The 23,007-nt window shown below is 38.1% G+C and overlaps 1 protein-coding gene across 8 annotated transcripts in view; it reads left to right on the plus strand.

Moving 5' to 3' along the window:
• Nucleotides 1–23,007, plus strand: part of CCDC171 (coiled-coil domain containing 171) — a 318,123-nt gene that overhangs the window by 68,759 nt on the left and 226,357 nt on the right. For all 8 annotated transcript variants that reach the window (XM_049634852.1, XM_049634832.1, XM_049634824.1 and 5 more), the window contains one exon: nucleotides 11,991–12,129. In XM_049634852.1, the coding sequence (XP_049490809.1) occupies nucleotides 11,991–12,129 (139 nt within the window). The remainder of the gene's footprint in view (nucleotides 1–11,990; nucleotides 12,130–23,007) is intronic.

Here is a 23,007-nt window from a genome sequence, read left to right on the forward strand (position 1 = left end):
TTTGTTATAAAGTAAACTCGGGGCGCCTGGGTGGCTCAGTCAGTTGAGCATCTGACTTCAGCTCAGGTCATGATCTCACGGCCTGTGAGTTCGAGCCCCATGTCGGGCTCTGTGCTGACAGCTCAGAGCCTGGAACTTGCTTCGGATTCTGTGTCTATCTCTCTCTCTACCCCTCCCCATGCTCATGCTCTGTCTTTCTCTCTGTCAAAAATAAATAAACATTAAAAAAAAGTTTTAAAGTAAACTCTGCCGACAATGTGGAGCTCACACTCAGGACCCTAAATCAAGAGTTGCATGGTCCACCAACTAACTGAGCCAGCCAGGTGCCCCCAAGCTCCAGGATGTTAATCTATGTGCTTTTCTAATCATACCCCAAGCCAATTTTTTTCTTTAGGTTTGTTCTGCTATTATTTGTGTTTTGGTGCTTGAAAAATTTTACTCAAATTTTGTATTCCAACAAGCATCAACTAACAATTCTAAATATTAGTTACATATTCCAACTAAGCACCAGCTAACAATCCAAAATACTTTAACACAGTGTCCCTTATCCGTTCTTCGTCTCTATATAACTGTGCTATAATAATAAACAGTGAATATTAAATAGTAATTAAACCCCACTACTCATTTCTGTGACTCCGTTCCTGTGACTTCTCTTCTCCATCGCATCTTCCTTTTCTTTGTATGTAACGTGACAGCCTCTTCTGTTCCAATGATCTGTGGTACTACAGGGAATGATATGGCATGAGGAATGATTGGTTAAGCTATTTCATTTTCCATTTGTACTTCTGACTTGTCTTCAGAATCTTTTTTTTTTTTTTTAATTTTAATGTTTATTTATTTCTTAGAGAGAGAGAGAAAGAGTGCAAGCAGGGGAGGGGCAGAGAGAGAGGGAGACACAGAATCCAAGGCAGGCTCCAGGCTCCAAACTGTCAGCATGGAGCCCTACGCGGGGCTCGAACTCACCAACCGTGAGAACATGACCTGAGCCGAAGTCGGTCACTAAACCGACTGAGCCATCTAGGTGCCCCCAGAATCTAATTTAAAAAATACTTTAAAATGTTTTAAAGTCATGAACTCTCACATATTGATTTTTCAAAGTAGCTCTAAGTTTGGGATCAAGTATTTCAAAAGGAAACTTGGTAGATTTTAGGTCTTTAAGGTAAATAATACCTTAAAAATTTTTTTTAATGTTTATTTATTTTTGAGAGAGAGAGAGAGACAGAATGTGAGCAGGGGAGGGGCAGAGAGAGAGAGGGAGGCACAGAATCTGAAGCAGGCTCCAGGCTCCGAGCTGTCAGCACGGAGCCCGACTTGGGGGCTCGAACCCACGAACCGTGAGATCATGACCTGAGCCAAAGTTGGACGCTTAACTGACTGAGCCACTTAGGCACCCTGGTAAATGATACCTTTAGTTTACAACTTTGAGAGCAGGGAGTTTGGGGTAGGACATTGTTTTACCTGTTGGATAGAACTGATACAACAACTGGTGATAAAGATTTTGTAGAGAAAATGCTGCCTGAACTTTGCCTAAGGTTCTTAAGCTTCTTTTTTTTCCCGGGTAGGTCTAGGTCAGGAGAAAAATCTTGTGTGTGTATTTTGGATTTATGATTTTGGTCAACCATTTCATAACTGTGGACATTCCTGCATGAAATTATCTTAGGTGGGATATATATGTGTTTATATATATTTTACATACATATTGTAAAGATCTCAATGAAGAATTTGATACCAATAACAGGCTACTTTAAAAAAATATATATTATATATAGAATTTTAGATAGAATAGATCCCTCTTCTGTATTTCTATAATCAAATTTTCTTAGTTATAAATTTTTTTTTTTTGCATCTATAAGTTGTAGTATGAAACTAAAGCTTTTAAATAATCTTTTCATTTTAGAGTTTTTTTTAATGCCAGGTCTTTATTAGCTGTGGTAACTGATTGCCTGGAATTGGTAGGGGGAAGGAGATCATGGTAACTTTACATCTAGTTTGAAATTAAATAAAAAATTTTTAATGTTTATATATTTTTGGGAGAGAGAGTGAGATGGAGGGTCTGAAGTGGGCCCCCCGACACGGGGCTGAAACTCATGAACTCTGAGATCATGACTTGAGCTGAAGCTGGATGCTTAACTGACTGAGCCACCCAGGCGCCCCTAAAGTTAAATTAAAATTAAAACAACACTGTTCAGGAAGAAATGGACAGGTTCCTAGAAATATATAAACTACCAAAACTGAAACAGGAAGAAATAGAAAATTTGAACAAACCTGTAACCAGTAAAGAAATTGAATTAGTAATCAAAAATCTCCCAAAAAACAAGAGGCCAGGGCTGGATGGCTTTCCAGGAGAAGTCTACCAAACATTTAAAAAAGAATTAACACCTATTCTTTTGAAGTTGTTCCAAAAAATAGAAATGGAAGGAAAACTTACAAACTCATTCTACGAGGCCAGCATTACCTTGATTCCAAAACCAGACAAATACCCCACTAAAAAGGGGAACTATAGACCAATTTCCCTGATGAACATAGATGCAAAAATTCTCAACAAGATACTAGCCAACCGGATTCAACAATATATTAAAAGAATTATTCACTAAAATCAAATAGGATTTATACCTGGGATACAGGGCTGGTTCAATATCCACACATCAGTCAATGTGATGCATCACATTAATAAAAGAAAGGACAAGAAGCACTTGACCGTCTCAATAGATGCAGAGAAAGCCTTTGACAAAATACAGCATCCTTTCTTGATAAAAACCCTCAAGAAAGTAGGTATAGAAGGATCATACCTTGAGATCATAAAAGCCATATATGAAAGACCCTCTGCTAATATCATCCTCAATGGGAAAAAACTGAGCTTTCCCCCTTAGGTCAGGAACACGACAGGGATGTCCACTCTTGCCACTGTTATTCAACATAGCACTGCAAGTCCTAGCCTCAGCAATCAGACAACAAAAAGAAATTAAAGGCATCCCAATTGGCCAAGAGGAGGTCAGACTTTCACTCTTTGCAGATGAGATGATACTCTATATGGAAAACCCAAAAGATTCCACCAAAAAAATGCTAGAACTGATCCATGAATTCAGCAAAGTTGCAGGACATGAAATCAATGCACAAAAACTGGTTGCATTTCTATACACTACTAATGAAGCAGCAGAAAGAGAAATCAAGGAATCGATCCCATTTACAATTGCACCAAAAATCATAAAATACCTAGGAATAAAGCTAACCAAAGAGGTGAAAAATCTATACACTGAAAACTATAAAAAGCTTATTAAAGAAATTGAAGACAACACAAAAAAATGGAAAAATATCCCATGCTCATGGACGGGAAGAACAAATCTTGTCAAAATGTTGATACTACCCAAAGCAATCTACATATTCAATGCAATCCCTATCAAAATAACACACATATTCTTCATAGAGCTAGAATAAACAATCATAAAATTTGTATGGAACTAGAAAGACCCCAAAGAACCAAAGCAATCCTGAAAAAGAAATCCATAGCTGGAGGCATCACAATTCTGGACTTCAAGATGTATTACAAAGCTGTCATCATCAAGACAGTATGGTACTGGAACAAAAACAGACACATAGATCAATGGAACAGAATAAGAGAACCCAGAAATGGACCCACAAACATATGGCCAACTAATCTTTGACGAAGCAGGAAAGAGTATCCGATGGAAAAAAGACAGTGTCTTCAGCAAATGGTGCTGGGAAAACTGGACAGCGACATGCAGAAGAATGAACCTGGACCACTTTCTTACACCATACACAAAAATACACTCAAAATGGATGAAAGACCTAAACGTAAGACAGGAAGCCATCAAAAACCTCGAGGAGAAAGCAGGCAAAAACCTCTTTGACCTCAGCCACAGAAACTTCTTACTCAACATGTCCCTGGAGGCAAGGGAAACAAAAACAAAAATGAACTATTGGGATCTCATGAAGATAAAAAGCTTCTGCACAGCGAAGGAAACAACCAGCAAAACTAAAAGGCAATTGACAGAATGGGAGAAGATATTTGTAAATGACATACCAGATAAAGGGTTAGTATCCAAAATCTATAGAGAGCTTATCAAACTGAGCACCCCAAAAACAATCCAGTGAAGAAATGGGCAAAAGAAATGAATAGACATTTTTCCAAAGAAGACATCCAGATGGCTAACAGACACGTGAAAAAATGTTCCACATCACTCATCATCAGGGAAATACAAATCAAAACCACAATGAGATACCACCTCATACCAGTCAGAATGGCTAAAATTAACAACTCAGGCAATGACAGATGTTGGCAAGGATGGGGAGAAAGAGGAACCCTTTTGTACTGCTGGCCGTAATGCAAACTGCTGCAGCCACTCTGAAAAACAGTATGGAGGTTCCTCAAAAGTTAAAAATAGAACTACCCTATGACCCAGCAATTGCACTACTAGGTGTTTATCCAAAGGATACAGGAGTGCTGTTTCGAAAGGGCACATGCACCCCAATGTTTATAGCAGCACTATTGACAATAGCCAAAGTAAGGAAAGAGCCCAAATGTCCATTGACAGATGAATGGATAAAGAAGATGTGGTTATATACATACAGTGGAGTATTACTTGGAAGTCAAAAAGAGTGAAATCTTGCCTTTTGCAACAATGTGGATGGGACGAGAGTGTATTATGCTAAGCAAAATTAGTCAAAGACAAATATATGACTTCACTCATATGTGGAATTTAAGATATAAAACGGATGAACATAGGAAAGTGACACAAAAATATATAAAAACAGGGAGGGGGGCAAAACATAAGAGACTCTTAAATATAGAGAACAGGCTGAGAGTTGCTGGAGGGGTTTTGGGTGGAGGGATGGGCTAAATGGGCAAGGCGCATTAAGGAAGACACTTGCTGGGATGAGCATTGGATGTTATTTGTAGGGGATGAATCACTGAGTTCTACTCCTGAAATCATTATCGCACCATATGCTAACTAACTTGGATGAAAATTAAAAAAAAATTAATTAATTACCAAAAAACACTGTTCAAAGATATGATATTAGATGGACTGAATCTCAGTTTATCTATTTCATTACACTCAATATTTAGGAATTTCCTTATTTTTCTAAATATAACATCCAAAAGTATAAAAATAACAAAAGTATTAAAATTTATTAGCAGAATTATTACTTACATGGTGGATAAAAGACCAAAGATGGTTTTTTGTTAAAACAGTCTGTGGTGAAGTTCTTAGCTCAGCTCTTTTATTTTTATTTGTATTTTTTTTAGATTTTTAAAAAATGTTTATTTTGAGAGAGAATGTGTGAGCAGGGAATGGCAGAGAGAGAGGGAGAGAGAGAATCTCCTCCAGGCTCTGTGCTGTCAGCACAGAGGCCGAGATGGGGCTTGATGTCACAAACTGTGAGATTACAACCTGAGCCGAAATCAAGAGTCAGAAGCCTAACTGACTGCCACCCCAGCACCACTTAGCTGAGCTCTTTAAAAAAATAATAGCCTGGGAATCTAGTAGGAAAGAAAGCATCTTAACTATAGGTTTCCTTCCTCTCCCTTCTCTTTCTTGCCTAAATCCTTCACCTGCCAAGTCCTAGTCCTTCTTCGGAATTCAAAGAGATGGGGCTCCCTTCATTATACCCCTGCCCAACTCATTGCCCTTGGTGGGGCTTTTCAAGAAGCCCAGGAACCGATGATTTCTTGGGTTGTGCATTACATTGCTGACAGTGAGGAGTGTCCCCCATTTCAGTGGACCTAGTTTGAACATGAACTCAGCCCCAAATGACAGAGGCATTTAATTTTATATTTGCTGAGTAATAATAACTTTTACTGAAACTGTGATTTTGTCAAAATCTTGTATGTAGTCTGAAAAGTAAAATAGTACTTCAAGGTCAGCAGTTTCATACCCCTTGCTCTCTACTACCAGTTTCCACTCCTTTGAAGCAACTGTTTTTAATTCTTCAATAAAAATTTTTTTAATCTTTTAATTTATTTTTGAGAGAGAGAGAGAGAGAGAGAGAGAGAGAGAGAGAGAGAGACAGTGTGCAAGCAGTGGAGGGGCAGAGAGAGAAGGAGACACAGAATCCGAAGCAGGCTCCAGGCTCTGAGCTGTCAGCACAGAGCCCAACACGGGGCTCGAACTCACAAGCTGTGAGATCATGACCTGAGCCGAAGTCAGACGCTCAACCGACTGAGCCACCCAGGTGCCCCATACTGCTTTTAATTCTTATTGCTGTTTCTTCTGATATAACCTCATATTTCTGAATAACATGCATATCCTGCCATGTTTTCAATTTCCACCTTTACAGATGGTCTGTTGGCTCCCACTTACTTATCTCCATTGTACCCCTTCTCCCACACAGCACACTTATTCCTTCCCTCCTCTCGTCCTTACTGTGGGGTTATATTTTGGGGTATTTTTTTTTCTGTAACTTTTTTTTTGGTAACTCATCTTTATTTCTCTTCATAGGACAATTTATGATATTCTTTGTTGTTTATTGTCTTTCCTCTTACATGGATGGGAACTTTGTTTTGTTCATTGCTGTCTCCCAATGCCTAGAATAGTGCCTGGCACTTAAGAGCTGCTAAGTAAAGATTTGCTCAATTATCAAATGAAGGAATAGTTAGTAATTGCCTCATTTTAAATTGGATTAGTTTATATGCACCAATTACTGAATTACTCTTAAATTACTCTCTAACAGGACTGAAAATCTCTCATTATGTTCCTACACCTCAGCAATTCTATTGTTTTAAGTTTCTTGTAGGAGACATCCATTCTGGACTCTTCTCTCCACCTTCTCCATTCTGAACAAATTCTTTTTTAGGCTCCCTGGCACTGTCATCCCTTTCACCAGAATAGGTCCCATACTAGGTCACAAATCAAGCCTCAGCAAGTACAAAAAAGATTGAAATCATACCATTGCATATTTTCCAACCACAACTCTATGAAACTTGAAGCCAACCACAAGAAGAAATCTGGAAAGACCACAAATACATTCATCCTACTAAAGGATGAATGGATCAACCAGGAAATTAAAGAAGAAATAAGAAAATACATGGAAACAAATGAAAATGAAAACACAGTGGTCCAAAACCTTTGGGATGCAGCAAAAGTGGTCCTAAGACAGAAGTGTGTAGCAAGACAGGTCTGCCTCAAGAAGCCAGAAAAATCTCAAACAAACAACCTAACCTTACACCTAAACGGGCTGGAGAAAGAACAACAAATGAAGCCTACAGCCAGCAGATGAAGGCAAATAATGACGACAGGGCAGAAATAAATGATACAGAAATGAAAAAAAAAAAAAAAACAAAAACCCAGTAGAACAGATCAATGAAACCAGGAGCTGGTTCTTTCAAAAAATTAAGAAAATTGATAACCCCGAGCTAAACTTATCAAAAAGAAAAGATAAAGGACCCAAACAAATAGAATCACAAATGAGAAAAAAGAAATCAACAATCAATATGACAGAAATACAAACAATTACAAGAGAATATTATGAAAAATTATATGCCAACAAACTGGACAATTTTGAAGAAATGAATAAATGTCTAGAAACATATAAACTACCAAAACTGAAACAGGAAGAAATAGAAAAATTGAACAGACTGATGACCAGCAAAGTTTTGAATCGGTAATCAAAAATCTTCTAGCAAACAAAAGTCCAGGGCATGATGGCTCCACAGGGGAATTCTGTCAAACATTTATGTATTTATTTATTTATTTTAAAATTTTATTTATTTATTTGGAGAGATTGAGGGAGAGAGAGGGCAGAGGAGGGGCAGAGAGAGAGAGAGAGAATCCCAAGCAGGCTCCTCACTGTCAGTGTGGAGCCTGACATGGGGCTCGAACTCATGAACCGTGAGATCATGACCTGAGCCAAAGTCAGGAGCTGGTTGCTCAGTTGTCTGAGCCAAACTCAATTGCCTGTCTACCAGACTTTATTTATTTATTTAAGTTTATTTATTTTGAGAGAGGGAGCGAAACAGAGAGAGAGCGAACGTGCGTGCACAAGTCGGGGAGGGGCAGAGAGAGAGAGGGAGAGACAGAATCCCAAGGAGGCTGTGCACTAACAGCGCAGAGCCTGATGCGGGGCTCAAACTCACACTGCAAGATCATGACCTGAGCCGGGATCAAGAGTTGGACGCTTAACCGACTGCGCCACCCAGGCGCCCCTCTATCAAACATTCAAAGAAGACTTAATACCTATTCTTCTCAAACTATTCCAAAAAATAGAAATGGAAGGAAAACTTCCAAACTTATTCTATGAGGTCAGCATTACTCTGATTCCAAAACCAAAGACTCCACTAAAAAAGAGAACTACAGGCCAATATCAGCGATGAATATGGGCATAAAAATTCTCAACAAAATACTCGCAAATTGAATCCAACAGTACATTAAAAAAATCATTTGCCACGATCAAGTGGGATTTATACCTGGGCTGCAGGGGTGGTTCAATATTTTCAAATCAATTAACATGATACACCACATTAATGAAAGAGAGGATAAGAACCATAAGAACCTCTGAATAGATGCAGAAAAAGCATTTGACAAAGTATAACATCCATTCTTGATAAAAACCCTCAACAAAGTAGGTTTTAAAAAATTTTTTTTAATGTTTATTTATTTTTGAGGTGGGGGGTGCAGTGAGAGAGGGAGGCACAGAATCTGAAGCGGGCTCCAGGCTCTGAGCTGTCAGCATGACCTGAGCCGAAGTCAGATGCTTAACTGATTGAGCCACCCAGGTGCCCCAACCCTCAAAAAGTAGGTTTTGAGGGAATATACCTCAATGTAATAGAAGCCATATATAGCATACCCACCACTAATATCATTCTCAGTGGGGAAACAGCTGAGAGCTTTTCGTCCATGGTTAAGGACAAGATAGGGAGGGGGCACCTGGGTGGCTCAGTCAGCTAAGCGTCTGACTTTGGCTCAGGTCATGATCTCACGGTTCATGAGTTCAAGCCCCGTGTCTGGCTCTGTGCTGATAGCTCAGAGCCTGAAGCCTGCTTCAGATTCTTTGTCTCTCTCTCTCTCTTTCTGCCCCTCCCCCACCCATGCTCACTCTCTCTCTCTGTCTCTGGCTCTCTCTCAAAAATAAATAAAACACTAAAAAATAAAAAAAAATTATACAAAAAGAACAAGGTAGTGAGGTCCACTTTCACCAGTTATTTAACATAGTACTGGAAGTCCTAGCCTAAGCAATCAGACACCAAAAAAGAAATAAAAGTCATCCAAATTGGCAAGGAAAAAGTTAAACTTTCACTATTTTCAGATGACATGATACTCTATGTAGAAAACCCAAGGACTCTGCCAAAAAATTGCTAGAATTGATGCACAAATTCAGTAAAGTTGCAGGATATAATATCAACAACATACAGAAATCTGTTGCATTTCTATACTCCAATAATGAAACAGCAGAAAGAGAAATAAAGAAATTGATCCCATTTACAACCTCACCAAAAATCATAAGATACTTAGGATTAAACCTAACTGAAGAGGTAAAAGATCTGTACTCTGAAAACTGTAAAATACTGATGAAGGAAATTGAAGATGACACAAAAAAATGGAAAAACATTTCATGCTTGTGGATGGGAAGAACAAATATTGTTAAAATGTCTACACTACCCAAAACAATCGACACATTTAATGCAATCCCTATCAAAATACCACTAGCATTTTTCACAGAGCTAGAATAAACAATCCTAAAATTTGTATGTAACTATGAAAGACTCTGAATAGCCAAAGCAGTCTTGAAAAAGAAAAGCAAAGCTGGAAGCATCAATTTCAGACTGATATTACAAAGCTATAGCAATCAAGACAGTATGGTACCGGCACAAAAACAAACACATAGATCAACGGAACAGAATAGAAAATCCAGAAATGGAACCACAACTATATGGTCAACCAATCTTCGACAAAGCGGGAAAGAATATCCAATGAAAAAAAGACAGTCTCTTCAACAAATGGTGTTGGGTAAAGTGGACAGCAACTTGCAAAAGAATGAAACTGGACCACTTTCTTATACCATACACAAAAATAAATTCAAAATGGATGAAAGACCTAAATGTGAGACAGGAAATCATCAAAATCCTAGGGGAGAACACAGGCTTCTTTGACATCATCTGTAATAACTTCTTACTAGATAGGTCTTCTGAGGCAAGGGAAACAAAAGCAAAAATAAACTATTGGGACTTCACCAAGGTAAACATGTTGTACAAAGTGACGGAAACAATCAACAAAACCAAAAGACAACCTTTGTAATGGGAGAAGATATTTGTAAATGACTTCTCTGATAAAGAGTTAGTATCAAAATCCATAAAGAACATATCAAGCTCAACACCCAATAAACAAATAATCCCAAATGGGCAGAAGATATGAATGGATATTTTTCCAAAGAAAACATCGAAATGGCTAACTGACACATGAAAAGATGCTCAACATCACTCATTATCAGGGAAATACAAATCAAAACCATGATGAGATACCACCTCACACCTGGCAGAATGGCTAAAATTAGCAACATAAGAAACAATAGGTGTTGCCAAGGATGCAGAGAAAGGGGAACCCTCTTGCACTGTTGCTGGGAGTGCAAATTGATGCAGCCACTCTGGAAAACAGTATGGAGGATACTCAGAAAGTTAAAAGTAGAATTACCCTATGATCCAGCAATTGCACTACTAGGTATTTACTCTAAGTATACAAAAATCCTGATTCGAAGGGGTTCCAGCACCACAGTTTTTACAGCAGCACTATCAACAATAGCCAAATTATGGAAAGAGCCCAAATGTCCATTGACTGATGAATGGATAAAGAAGAGGTGCTGTATATGTGTGTGTATTTACACACACAAACACATACATAGTGGGGTATTACTCAGCCATCAAAAAGAATGAAATCTTGCCATTTGCAATGATGTGGATGGAGCTAGAGAGTATTATGCTAAGTGAAATAAGTCTGAGAAATACAAATACCGTATGATTTCACTCATATGTGGGATTTAAGAAACAAAACATGAACATAAAAAAAGAGAAGAGGGGAAAAAAAGACAGAGGCAAACCAAGAAACAGACTTGTAACTATAGAGAACAAACTGAAGGCTGCTAGAGGGAGGTGGGTGGAAGATGGGCTAAATGGGTGATGGGTATTAAGGAGGGCACTTGTGCTGAGCACCGGGTGTTGTGTTTGTAAGTGATGAATCACTATACCCTACACCTGAAACTAATATTGCACTGTATGTTAACTAACGAGAATTTAAATACAAACTTGAAAAAGAAAGAAAAGCAAAGAATTCTATGTGTTTCAATCGTGAATATGAATGTGTTTTGAGGATTCTTTCTTTTGGATTTTCTATGCCATCACACTAAGTTCCACTTGCAAGGACAATTCACGAATAAAGCATTTGTTCCATTTGCAGTGTTGTATTTTAATCTGAAAATTGTTTGATAGAACTGTTTTCTGTCTTGAGGCAGTTTCTGAGCTAACTGAACTGTGGTGTGTGGGTTTTGTTCATCAAAGATAATGGTGAGACCAAATCAACGCTAACCAAATTGATTTTGCTTATAACCTTGGGCATAGTAAAATACCTGCTAACAAAGGGGCAAGGTATTATTCCTTTAAAGTCTTTCATTTAAGAATATGCAATCCTTCCGACTTCAGCCAGGTCACGATCTCGCGGTCCGTGAGTTCGAGCCCCGCATCAGGCTCTGGGCTGATGGCTCGGAGCCTGGAGCCTGTTTCCGATTCTGTGTCTCCCTCTCTCTCTGCCCCTCCCCCGTTCATGCTCTGTCTCTCTCTGTCCCAAAAATAAATAAAAAACGTTGAAAAAAAAATTAAAAAAAAAGAATATGCAATCCTTTCTGTTCGGAAAAATGAGAGGTGGCCTTTAAAAGCCTTTGGCACAAACACATGATAGATAATACATCTGCCAGTCATGTTAAAGCTATGTAATAGGACTTGATAAAACCATATTTGAAAAATCTGCTCTGACACTTTAACTTTTCAGATTAGAAAGAGAGTATTTCTCCAAAAACAAGAAACTAAATGAAGAGATCGAGGAACAGAAGAAAGCAATTATAGACCTTTCAAAGAGACTCCAGTATAATGAAAAAAGTTACAGTGAATTACAGGAAGAACTTGTAATGGTAAGGATAAAAAAGAAAACCCTATGGCAATTACTTTATTGGGTCAAATCTGATGTTTAACAGGTTTTTCCCCCTCACTACATGCCATGAGATAATAGTATGAAAGTAATTTTAGTGACATTGATATAAAATTTTGAAACCAGAGATGCTGATTACAACAAAGATATATTTAAGAATCATCTCTTCTTTAGAAAAATTGGGAAAACTAGTCAAATTAGTGAAAACTGAATTGTAGAATATTTTAGAATTTATTCAGGGGTTTACCTTTTTCTTGCTTTTTTTTTTTTTTTCGGTGCATAGAACAATGATACCAAGATGAGAGGGGGTCAGGGTTTATAATCAATAAATCTAATGATTTCAAAGAATCCCTTTTGTAGTCATTTTGTACCTGATCATTTTGTTTCCATTCCCCAATAATCAAGCTTTCACACCATCACCACATTTGTCTTCCTAAGATATTGATCTGATCTTGTCACCCTCACTTTATTAAAAAACCATCAATGTCTGCTTGTTGTTTTCAGAATGAAGTTCAGCTTCTTGTCATACAATCTAAGGCCCTGGCTTTGTGACTCCGTGTTAACTCTTTCGGCTTCTTCTCTTTCCATTAGCCCTCTTACCTTGCTTCAGCCACATTAGCGTGCTCTTGGCTTCCTAAACACATTGTATATTTTTGTATCTTCCTGCTTTTTAAGGCTGTCCATTTTTTGGACCCACATTGACTGAACTGCTCCTTTTGTTTCTCTTTAGTAAACTCCTGTGTATCCTGTAATGCCCTATTTTTTTTTTTCCTTTAGTAAACTCCTATGTAACCTGTAATGCCCTATTTTTTTTCCCTTTAGTAAACTCCTATGTATCCTGTAATGCCCTGTTCTGACATCTTGCAATCTGTGATGCCTTCCATGATTCCATCTTTCCCCACTCTCCCATCCTACTAGTCAGAATTTTTCCTTTTCCCAACTTTGTGTTTCCTTAGTACTTAGTTTAGCATCTTCACCACAGTTTAGCATAACACTCACCCAAATCTGGTACGTGTATCTCTCCCATGAGATTGTGAATGCATTGAGGTTAACAATTCATTTCACATACCAAGATTCCACCATAGTGCGTGCTTCCATAAACATTTATTGGATGCATCTATTTGGCTGATGCAGCACACTACTATTCTGCATTTGCTGGGAAGCCCAAGGGCATAAAATCTAGAGTGATACCTTGTTTCTTCTTTGTCTTGTCCCCACATGTATACCTTCTGCAGATACTGGCTACTTCACTTTAAACTCTTAGCGATATCCGTTATTGAAGAAAATGAATGGTTTTTTTTTTCCCCATGTCAAAAAAGATGGAGACTCTGGGTTATATTAAGAAGTAGTGGCCTAATCAGTGCTGCTCAGATAGAAAGGTAGTGTTGGGATAAAATTTATACTCTGTCACTTTCAAATTATTTAATGTTTTGTACAGTCTTCATTCAACCCAAGATATTCAATGTGTTCTGATTCAGGGACTGATATTATTTTTTTGCTGTTTGGTTAAATTAGTAGTTTGAGTACTTTGGATGTGGATTTTAGATAAGTTTAGAGCTCTCTGTGTAGCATACTTTACTGTCTGTTCACTCCTATGTGCTACCCTAAATTTCATGGGCTATCCTCCCTCTTAGCTCCTGGTTCAGGAGGTGAATCAGTGGTGGAGAAAAACATGTGAGAGCCATCGAGCTGAGTCATGGATTTGGTCTTCTTGCTTAGGGACCCTGTTTTCAGTAGTTTGGAAAGTTAGCCAGTTATGACTAAGAATGTAACAGGGAAGATAGTCACAAACATAAGTTGCATGAATTTTCCTAATTTAGCCTTCTAGCACTCCAGTGACAAGGTGCAAAATAAAAGCAACCTGGGTTTTTCACCATACAGGATACTAGTGCTTTGTGATTAAAAAATTTTACTTGGGGGGTGCCTGGGTGGCTCAGTCGGTTAAGCGCCAACTTCAGCTTAGGTTGTGATCTCATGGCTCGTGAGTTTGAGCCCCACATCAGGCTCTGTGCTGACAGCTCAGAGCCTGGAGCTTGTTTCAGATTGTGTCTCCCTCTCTCTCTCTCTTTGACCCTTCCTTTGCTTTGTTTCTGTCTCTGTCTCTTTCTCTCAAAAATAAATAAACATAAAAGAATTAAAAAATATTAAAATTTTTTTACTTGGTGCCAACAAGTTTTTATTTTTCAGCTTTGCAGTGTGGCACATGATCTGAAGTAAGGCACGTTGCAGCCTTGTTTGGGTCTGCTTGCTTGTTTGGGTCTCATCCTGTAAAGCACTATTGTTCTGATCATAGCGTGAAAGATTGCAGGCTGATTGTTTCTTCAAAGCTTAATGGATTACTAAATGTTGTTGCTCTGTGAATTATAGTCCTTGCTGCAGAGCTTATGGGATGTTCAGAAAACTTATTCAGGTTGTACCTAAGTGATCTCCAGTTTATATGGTTCAACCTGACTATTCGTACTTTCCTCTTTTCTCATTTCTCTTAAATCCATAGCTTTGTGTCATATTTTTCTTCCATCTTTCTGTTTCTTTTGCTCCTCTTTTTGCTTTTCTTTCCCTTCCTCGTAATGAGCTTTCTGACTTGTTCTGTTTTCTGATTAGAACTATTGTTCTCGGGGCGCCTGGGTGGCTCAGTGGATTAAGTGTCCGACTTTGGCTCAGGTCATGATCTCGCGATCAGTGAGTTTGAGCCCCCTGTCAGGCTCTATGCTAACAACTCAGAGCCTGGAGCCTGTTTCAGATTCTGTCTCTCCCTCTCTCTCTGACCCTCCCCCGTTCATGCTCTGTCTCTACCTGCCTCAAAAATAAACATTAAAAAAATTTTTTTTAAAAAAAGAAAAAAAAAGAACTATTGTTCTCTCTTTACCTGGCCATAATATGAAATTCAAAAATTATTTAATGAAAAAAAAGTTTTTTAAATCAGTCTGCTTTTATTATTTATTTTTAAAATTAAATTAAATTAATTAATTTATTTGTAATTTAACTTTATTCTTTATTTTTTAAAATTTACATCCAAGTTAGTTAGCACATAGTGCAACAATGATTTCAGGAGTAGATTCCTTAAACGCCCCTTACCCATTTAGCCCATCCCCCCTCCCACAACCCCTCCAGCAATCCTCAGTTTGTTCTCCATATTTATGAGTCTCTTCTATTTTGTCCCCCTCCCTGTTTTTATATTATTTTTGTTTCCCTTCCCTTATGTTCATCTGTTTTGTCTCTTAAAGTCTGCAGATGAGTGAAGTCATATGATTTTTGTCTTTCTCTGACTAATTTCACTTAGCATAATACCCACCAGTTCCATCCAGCTAGTTGCAAATGGCAAGATTTCATTCTTTTTGATTGCCGAGTAATACTCCATTGTACATATATGCCGCATCTTCTTTATCCATTCATCCATTGATGGACATTTGGACTCTTTCCATACTTTGGACATTGTTGATAGTGCTGCTATAAACATGGGGGGGGGGCATGTGTCCCTTTGAAACAGCACACCTGTATCCCGTGGATAAATGCCTAGTAGTGCAATTGGTGGGTTGTAGGGTAGTTCTATTTTTGGTTTTTTGAGGAACCTCCATACTGTTTTCCAGAGTGGCTGCACCAGCTTGCATTCCCACCAACAATGCAAAAGAGATCCTCTTTCTCCGCATCCTTGCCAACATCTGTTGTTGCCGGAGGTGTTAATGTTAACCATTCTGACAGGTGCAAGGTGTATCTCATTGTGGTTTTGATTTGTATTTCCCTGATGGTGAGTGATGTTGAGCATATTTTCACGTGTCGGTTGGCCATCTGGATGTCTTCTTAGGAGAAGTGTCTACTCATGTCTTTTGCCCATTTCTTCACTGGATTATTTGTTTTTTGGTGTTGAGTTTGATAATTCTTTGTAGATTTTGGATACTAACCCTTTATCTGATATGTCATTTGCAAATACCTTCTCCCATTCTGTCGGTTGCCTTTTAGTTTTGCTGATTGTTTCCTTTGCTGTGCAGAAGCTTTTTATTTTGATGAGGTCCCAGTAGTTCTTTTTTGCTTTTGTTTCCCTTGCCTCTGGAGATGTGTTGAGTAAGAAATTGCTGCGACCAAGATCAAAGAGGTTTTTGCCTGCTTTCTCCTCGAGGATTTTGATGGCTTCCTGTCTTACATTGAGGTCTTTCATCCATTTTGTGTATGGTGTAAGAAAGTGGTTCAGGTTCATTCTTCTGCATGTCGCTGTCCAGTTTTCCCAGCACCACTTGCTGTTGAGACTGTCTTTATTCCATTGGATATTCTTTCCTGCTTTGTCAAAGATTAGTTGGCCATATGTTTGTGGGTCCATTTCTGGGTTCTCTATTCTGTTCCATTGATCTGAGTATCTCTTCTTGTGCCAGTACCATACTGTCTTGATGATTACAACTTTGTAGTATAGCTTGAAGTCCAGGATTGTGATGCCTCCTGCTTTGGTTTTCTTTTTCAAGATTGCTTTGGCTATTTGGGGTCTTTTCTGGTTCCATACAAATTTTAGGATTATTTGTTCTAGCTCTGTGAAGAATGCTGGTGTTACTTTGATAGGGATCACATTGAATATGTAGATTGCTTTGGGTAGTATCGACATTTTAGCAATATTTTTTCTTCCTATCCAGGAGCATGGAATCTTTTTCCATTTCTTTGTGTCTTCTTCAATTTCTTTCATAAGCTTTCTATAGTTTACGGTGTATAGATTTTTCACCTTTTGGTTAGATTTATTCCTAGGTATTTTATGGGTTTTGGTGCAACTGTAAATGGGATCAATTCCTTGATTTCTCTTTCTGTCGCTTCATTGTTGGTGTATAGGAATGCAACCGATTTCTGTGCATTGATTTTATATCCTGCAACTGTGCTGAATTCATGAATCAGTCCTAGCAGTTTTTTGGTGGAATCTTTAGGGTTTTCCATATAGAGTATCATGTTGTCTGTGAAGAGTGAAAGTTTGACCTCCTCCTGGCTGATTTGGATGCCTTTTATTAGTTTGTGTTGTCTGATTGCAGAGGCTAAGACTTCCAATACTATTTTGAATAACTGGAGAGAGTGGACATCCCTGTCTTGTTCCTGACCTTAGGGGGAAAGCTCTCAGTTTTTCCCCATTGAGGATGATATTAGTGTTGGGTCACTCGTATATGGCTTTTACCATCTCAAGGTATGATCCTTCTATCCCTACTTTCTTGAGGGTTTTTATCAAGAAAGGATGCTGTCTTTTGTCAAAGGCTTTCTCTGTGTCTATTGAGAGGATCATATGGTTCTTGTCCTTTCTTTTATTGATGTGATGAATCACGTTAATTGTTTTGTGGATATTGAACCAGCCGTGCATCCCAGGTATAAATCCCACTTGGTCGTGGTGAATAATTTTTTTGATGTATTGTTGGATCCAGTCGGCTAATATCTTGTTGAGGATTTTTGCATCCATGCTCATCAGGGAAATTGGTCTATAGTTCTCCTTTTTAGTGGGGTCTCTGTCTGGTTTTGGAATCGAGGTAATGCTGGCTTCATAGAGTTTGGAAGTTTTCCTTCCATTTCTATTTTTTGGAACAGTTTCAAGAGAATAGGTGTTAACTCTTCCTTGAATGTTTGGTAGAATTCCCCTGGAAAGGCATCTGGCCCTGGACTCTTGTGTTTTGGCAGATTTTTTATTACTAATTCCATTTCCTTACTGGTTATGGGTCTGTTCAAATTTTCTATTTCTTCCTGTTTCAGTCTTGGTAGTGTATATGTTTCTAGGAATTTGTCCATTTCTTCCAGATTGCCCATTTTATTGGCATATAATTGCTCATAATATTCTCTTATTATTGTTTTTATTTCTGTTGTGTTGGTTGTGATTTCTCCTCTTTCATTCTTGATTTTACTTATTTGGGTCCTTTCCTTTTTCTTGATGAAACTGGCTAGTGGTTTATCAATTTTGTTAATTCTTTCAAAGAACCAGCTTCTGGTTTCATTGATCTGTTCTACTGTTTTTTTTTTTGGTTTCAATAGCATTAATTTCTGCTCTAATCTTTATTATTTCCTGTCTTCTGCTGGTTTTGGGTTTTATTTGCTGTTCTTTTTCAAGCTTTTCAAGTTGTAAGGTTAGGTTGTGTATCTGAGACCTTTCTTCCTTCTTTAGGAAGGCCTGGATATATACTTTCCTCTTATGACCGCCTTTGCTGCCCCCCACATGTTTTGGGTTGTGGTGCTGTCGTTTTCATTGACTTCCATATACTTTTAAATTTCTTTTTTAACTGCTTGGTTAGCCCATGCATTCTTTAGTAGGATGTTCTTCAGTCTTCAGGTATTTGTTACCTTTCCAAATTTTTTCTTGTGGTTAATTTCGAGTTTCATAGCATTGTGGTCTGAAAATATGCACGGTATGATCTCTATCTTTTTGTACTTACTTAGGGCTGATTTGTGTCCCAGTATATGGTCTATTCTGGAGAACGTTCCATGTGCACTGGAGAAGAATGTATATTCCGCTGCTTTAGGATGAAATGTTCTGAATATATCTGTTAAGTCCATCTGGTCCAATGTGTCATTCAAAGCCATTGTTTCCTTGTTGATTTTTTGATTAGATGATCTGTCAATTGCTGTGAGTGGGGTGTTGAAATCTCCTACTATTATGGTATTACTATTTATGAGTTTCTTTATGTTTGTGTTTAATTGATTATCTCCCACATTTGGTGCATAAATGTTCACAATTGTTAGGTCTTCTTGGTCTATAGACCCCTTGATTATGATATAATGCCCTTCTGCATCTCTTGATACAGTCTTTATTTTAAAGTCTGGATTGTCTGATATAAGTATGGCTACTCTGGCTTTCTTTTGTTGACCATTAGCATGATAGATGGTTCTCCATCCCCTTATTTTCAATTTGTAGGTGTCTTTAGGTCTAAAGTGGATCTCTTGTAAACAGCATATAGATGGATCTTGTTTTCTTATCCATTGTGTTACCCTATGTCTTTTGATTGGAGCATTGAGTCCATTGATGTTTAGAGTGAGTACTGAAAGATATGAATTTATTGCCATTATGATGCTTGTAGAGTTGGAGTTTCTGGTGTTGTTCTCTGGTCCTTTCTAATTTTTTGTTGCTTTTGGTATATATATATATATATATATTTTTTTTTTTTTTTTCATCTTTTCTCCCCTCAGGGAGTCCCCCTTAAAATTTCTTGCAGGGCTGGTTTAGTGGTCACAAACTCCTTTAATTTTTGTTTGTGTGGGAAACTTTTTATCTCTCTTTCTATTTTGAATGACAGCCTTGCTGGATGAAGAATTCTTGGCTGCATATTTTTCTGATTCAGCACACTGAATATATATTGCCACTCCTTTCTGGTCTGCCAAGTTTCTGTGGATAGGTCTGCTGCAAACCTGATCTGTCTTCCCTTGTAGGTTAGGGACTTTTTTTCCCTTGCTGCTTTCATGAGTCTCTCCTTGCCTGAGTATTTTGTGAATTTGACTATGATATGCCTTGTTCATGGTCGGTTTTTGTGGACTCTAATGGGAGTCCTCTGTGCTTCCTGGATTTTGATGTCTGTGTCTTTCCCCAGGTTAGGAAAGTTTTCTGCTATGATTTGCTCACATAACCCTTCTACCCCTATTTCTCTCTCTTCCTCCTCTGGGACCCCTATGATTGTGATGCTATTCCTTTTTAATGAGTCACTGATTTCTCTAATTCTTAAATCGTGCTCTTTTGCCTTAATCTCCCTTTTTTTCTGCTTCGTTATTCTAAGTTTGTCCTCTATATCGCTGATTCTCTGTTCTGCCTCGTCCATCCTTGCTGCCACTGCATCCATCCGTGATTGCAGCTCAGTTATAGCATTTTTAATTTCATTCTGGCTATTTTTAAATTCTTTTATCTCTGCAGAAAGGGATTCTAATCTATTTTCGACTCCAGCTAGTATTCTTATATCGTGATTCTAAATTCTGGTTCAGACATCTTGCTTGTGTCCATGTTGGTTAAATCCCTGGCTGTCGTTTCTTCGTGCTCTTTCTTTTGGGGTGAATTCCTTTTGGGGCTTCTTACTCCCCAAGTTCAGCTCTTCGTGTCGCATACCTGCTGAATTCTGTGGTTCAGGTTGTGCAGATTGTTGTGTTAATCTTCCAATCGGTTTTCTAGGTGTGTAGGATGGTTTAGTGTTGGTCTGGCTGTATTTCATGGACATGAGACACACAAAAAGCTTCCATGCTGTTCTGCCATCTTGGCTCCTTCCCCCAAATTTAATTTAATTTTTAAATTGACATCCAAGTTAGTTAGCATATGGTGCAACAATGATTTCAGGAGTAGATTCCTTAATGTCCCTTACCCATTTAGCCCATCCCCCCCTCCCACACCCCCTCCAGTAGCCCTCTGTTTGTTCTCCATATTTAAGAGTCTCTTATGTTTCCCCCCTCTCCCTGTTTTTATATTATTTTTGCTTCCCTTCCTTGTGTTCATCTGTTCTGTGTCTTAAAGTCCTCATATGAGTGAAGTCATATGATTTTTGTCTTTCTCTGACTAATTTCACTTAACATAGTACCCTCTAGTTCCATACACGTAGTTGCAAATGGCAAGATTTCATTCTTTTTGATTGCCGAATAATACTCCATTGTATATATAAACCACATCTTCTTTACCATTCATCCATCAGTGGACATTTGGGCTCTTTCCAGAGTTTGGCTATTGTTGGTAGTGCTGCTATAAACATTGGGGTGCCTGTGTCCCTTCAAAACAGCACACCTGTATCCCTTGGATAAATACCTAGTAGTGCAATTCCTGGGTCATAAGGTAGTTCTATTTTTAATTTTTTGAGGAACCTCCATACTGTTTTCCAGAGTGGCTGCACCAGTTTGCCTTCCCACCAGCAGTGCAAAAGAGATACTCTTTCTCCACAACATCTGTTGTTGTCTGAGTTGTTAATGTTAGACATTCTGACAGGTGTGAGGTGGTATCTCATGGTGGTTTTGATTTGTATTTCCCTGCTGATGAGTGATGTGGAGCATTTTTTCATGTGTCTGTTAGCCATCTGGATGTCTTCTTTGGAGAAGTGTCTATTCATGTCTTTTGCCCATTTCTTCACTGGATTATTTGTTTTTTGGCTGTTGAGTTTGATAAGTTTTTTATAGATTTTGGATGCTAACCCTTTATCTGATATGTCGTTTGCAAATATCTTCTCCCATTCCATTGGTTGCCTTTTAGTTTTGCTGATTGTATCCTTTGCTGTGCAGAAGCTTTTTATTTTGATGAGGTCCCAATAGTTCATTTTTGATTCTGTTTCCCTTGCCTCCAGAGACATGTTGAGTAACAAGTTGCTGCGGCAGAGGTGAAAGAGGTTTTTGTCTGCTTTCTCCTCAAGGCTTTTGATGGCTTCCTGTCTTACATTTAGGTATTTTATCCATTTTGAGTTTATTTTTGTGTATGGCGTAAGAAAATGGTCCAGGTTCATTTTTCTGCGTGTTGCTGTCCAGTTTTCCCAACATCACTTGCTGAAAAGACTGTCTTTATTCCGTTGGATATTCTTTCCTGCTTTGTCAAAGATTAGTTGGCCATATGTTTGTGGGTCCATTTCTGGGCTCTCTATTCTGTTCCATTGATTTGAGTGTCTGTTTTTGTGCCATAATGAATATTTATTTAATTAAAATACTGTTCCTTTACATAGTAAGTGCAGTGTTTTTCTTTTTATAAAAAATTCATCTATCACGTTTCCTTAATATATTTTTCTTGTATATATTCCTTTATTATTATTTTTTTTGCTAATAGGTTAGTGGCCTTTGGGGTGGGGGGGCAAGAGTTTAAAAATTTTTTCTCTTGGGGGCGCCTGAGTGTCTCAGTTAAGCATTTGACTCTTGATTTCAGCTCAGGTCAAGATCTCCCAGTCATGGGATCAGGCCCCACATCGGGCTCTGTGCTGTCAGACTGGAACCTGCTTGGGTTTCTCTCTCCCTCTCTCTTTGCCTCTTCCCCACTTGTGTGTGCGTGCACTCTCTCTCTCTAAGTAAATAAATAAACATTAAACATTTTTTTTCTAAAAAGATATTTGCCAAATTAAAAAATTTAAACCATAAAAAATGAAATGTTTCTGGTTTTGCATCCTCAGAGCTGGCTATTATTATTTTTGCTTTGAATTCATAATTGGTTTTGACTGAAGAGAAAATGACTTAAGAGAAAGCATTTACCTTTTGCTTTTGGAAATGAAACTTTATTTTATTTATTTATTTAAAATATTTATTTAGTTTTGAGAGAGAGAGAGAGAGAGAGAGAGACAGAGTGTGAGCAGTGGAGGGGCAGAGAGAGAGGGAGACAGAGAATCTGAAGCAGGCTCCAGACTCCAAGGTGTTAGCACAGAGCCTGACATGGGGCTCAAACCCATGAACTGTGAGATCATGACCTGAACCAAAGCCAAAATGCTTAACCGACTGAGCCACCCAGGTGCCCCCACACTTATATTTCTTTTGAACATAATATTTTCAGTATTTTATAGAATATAGATGAGAAGCATAAATTACCCACAGGTAATTTTTCTCTTCCTTTGAGGTAACAGCTTGTTTTCTAGTTTAGGTCATGTTCATGGTCATTATTCAAGTCTTTGTCTTTATTTTCTCTGTTGCATTGTGAGAGAAAATTAAAGAGAATTTCCTCTCTAAAGTTTACTATTGAAATCAAGGTGTTAATAATATGCAGAGACTTCGGGAAGTTTTGAGGCTTAAAAATAATAGTTGTAAACTAGATGTATAATTTAGCTTTTTATTTATTTATTTATTTATTTATTTTTCCAATATATGAAATTTATTGTCAAATTGGTTTCCATACAACACCCAGTGCTCATCCCAAAACGTGCCCTCCTCAATACCCATCACCCACCCTCCCCTCCCTCCCACCCCCCATCAACCCTCAGTTTGTTCTCAG

The sequence above is a fragment of the Panthera uncia genome, chromosome D4 (genome assembly GCF_023721935.1).
Source record: "Panthera uncia isolate 11264 chromosome D4, Puncia_PCG_1.0, whole genome shotgun sequence".
Lineage (NCBI taxonomy): Eukaryota > Metazoa > Chordata > Mammalia > Carnivora > Felidae > Panthera > Panthera uncia.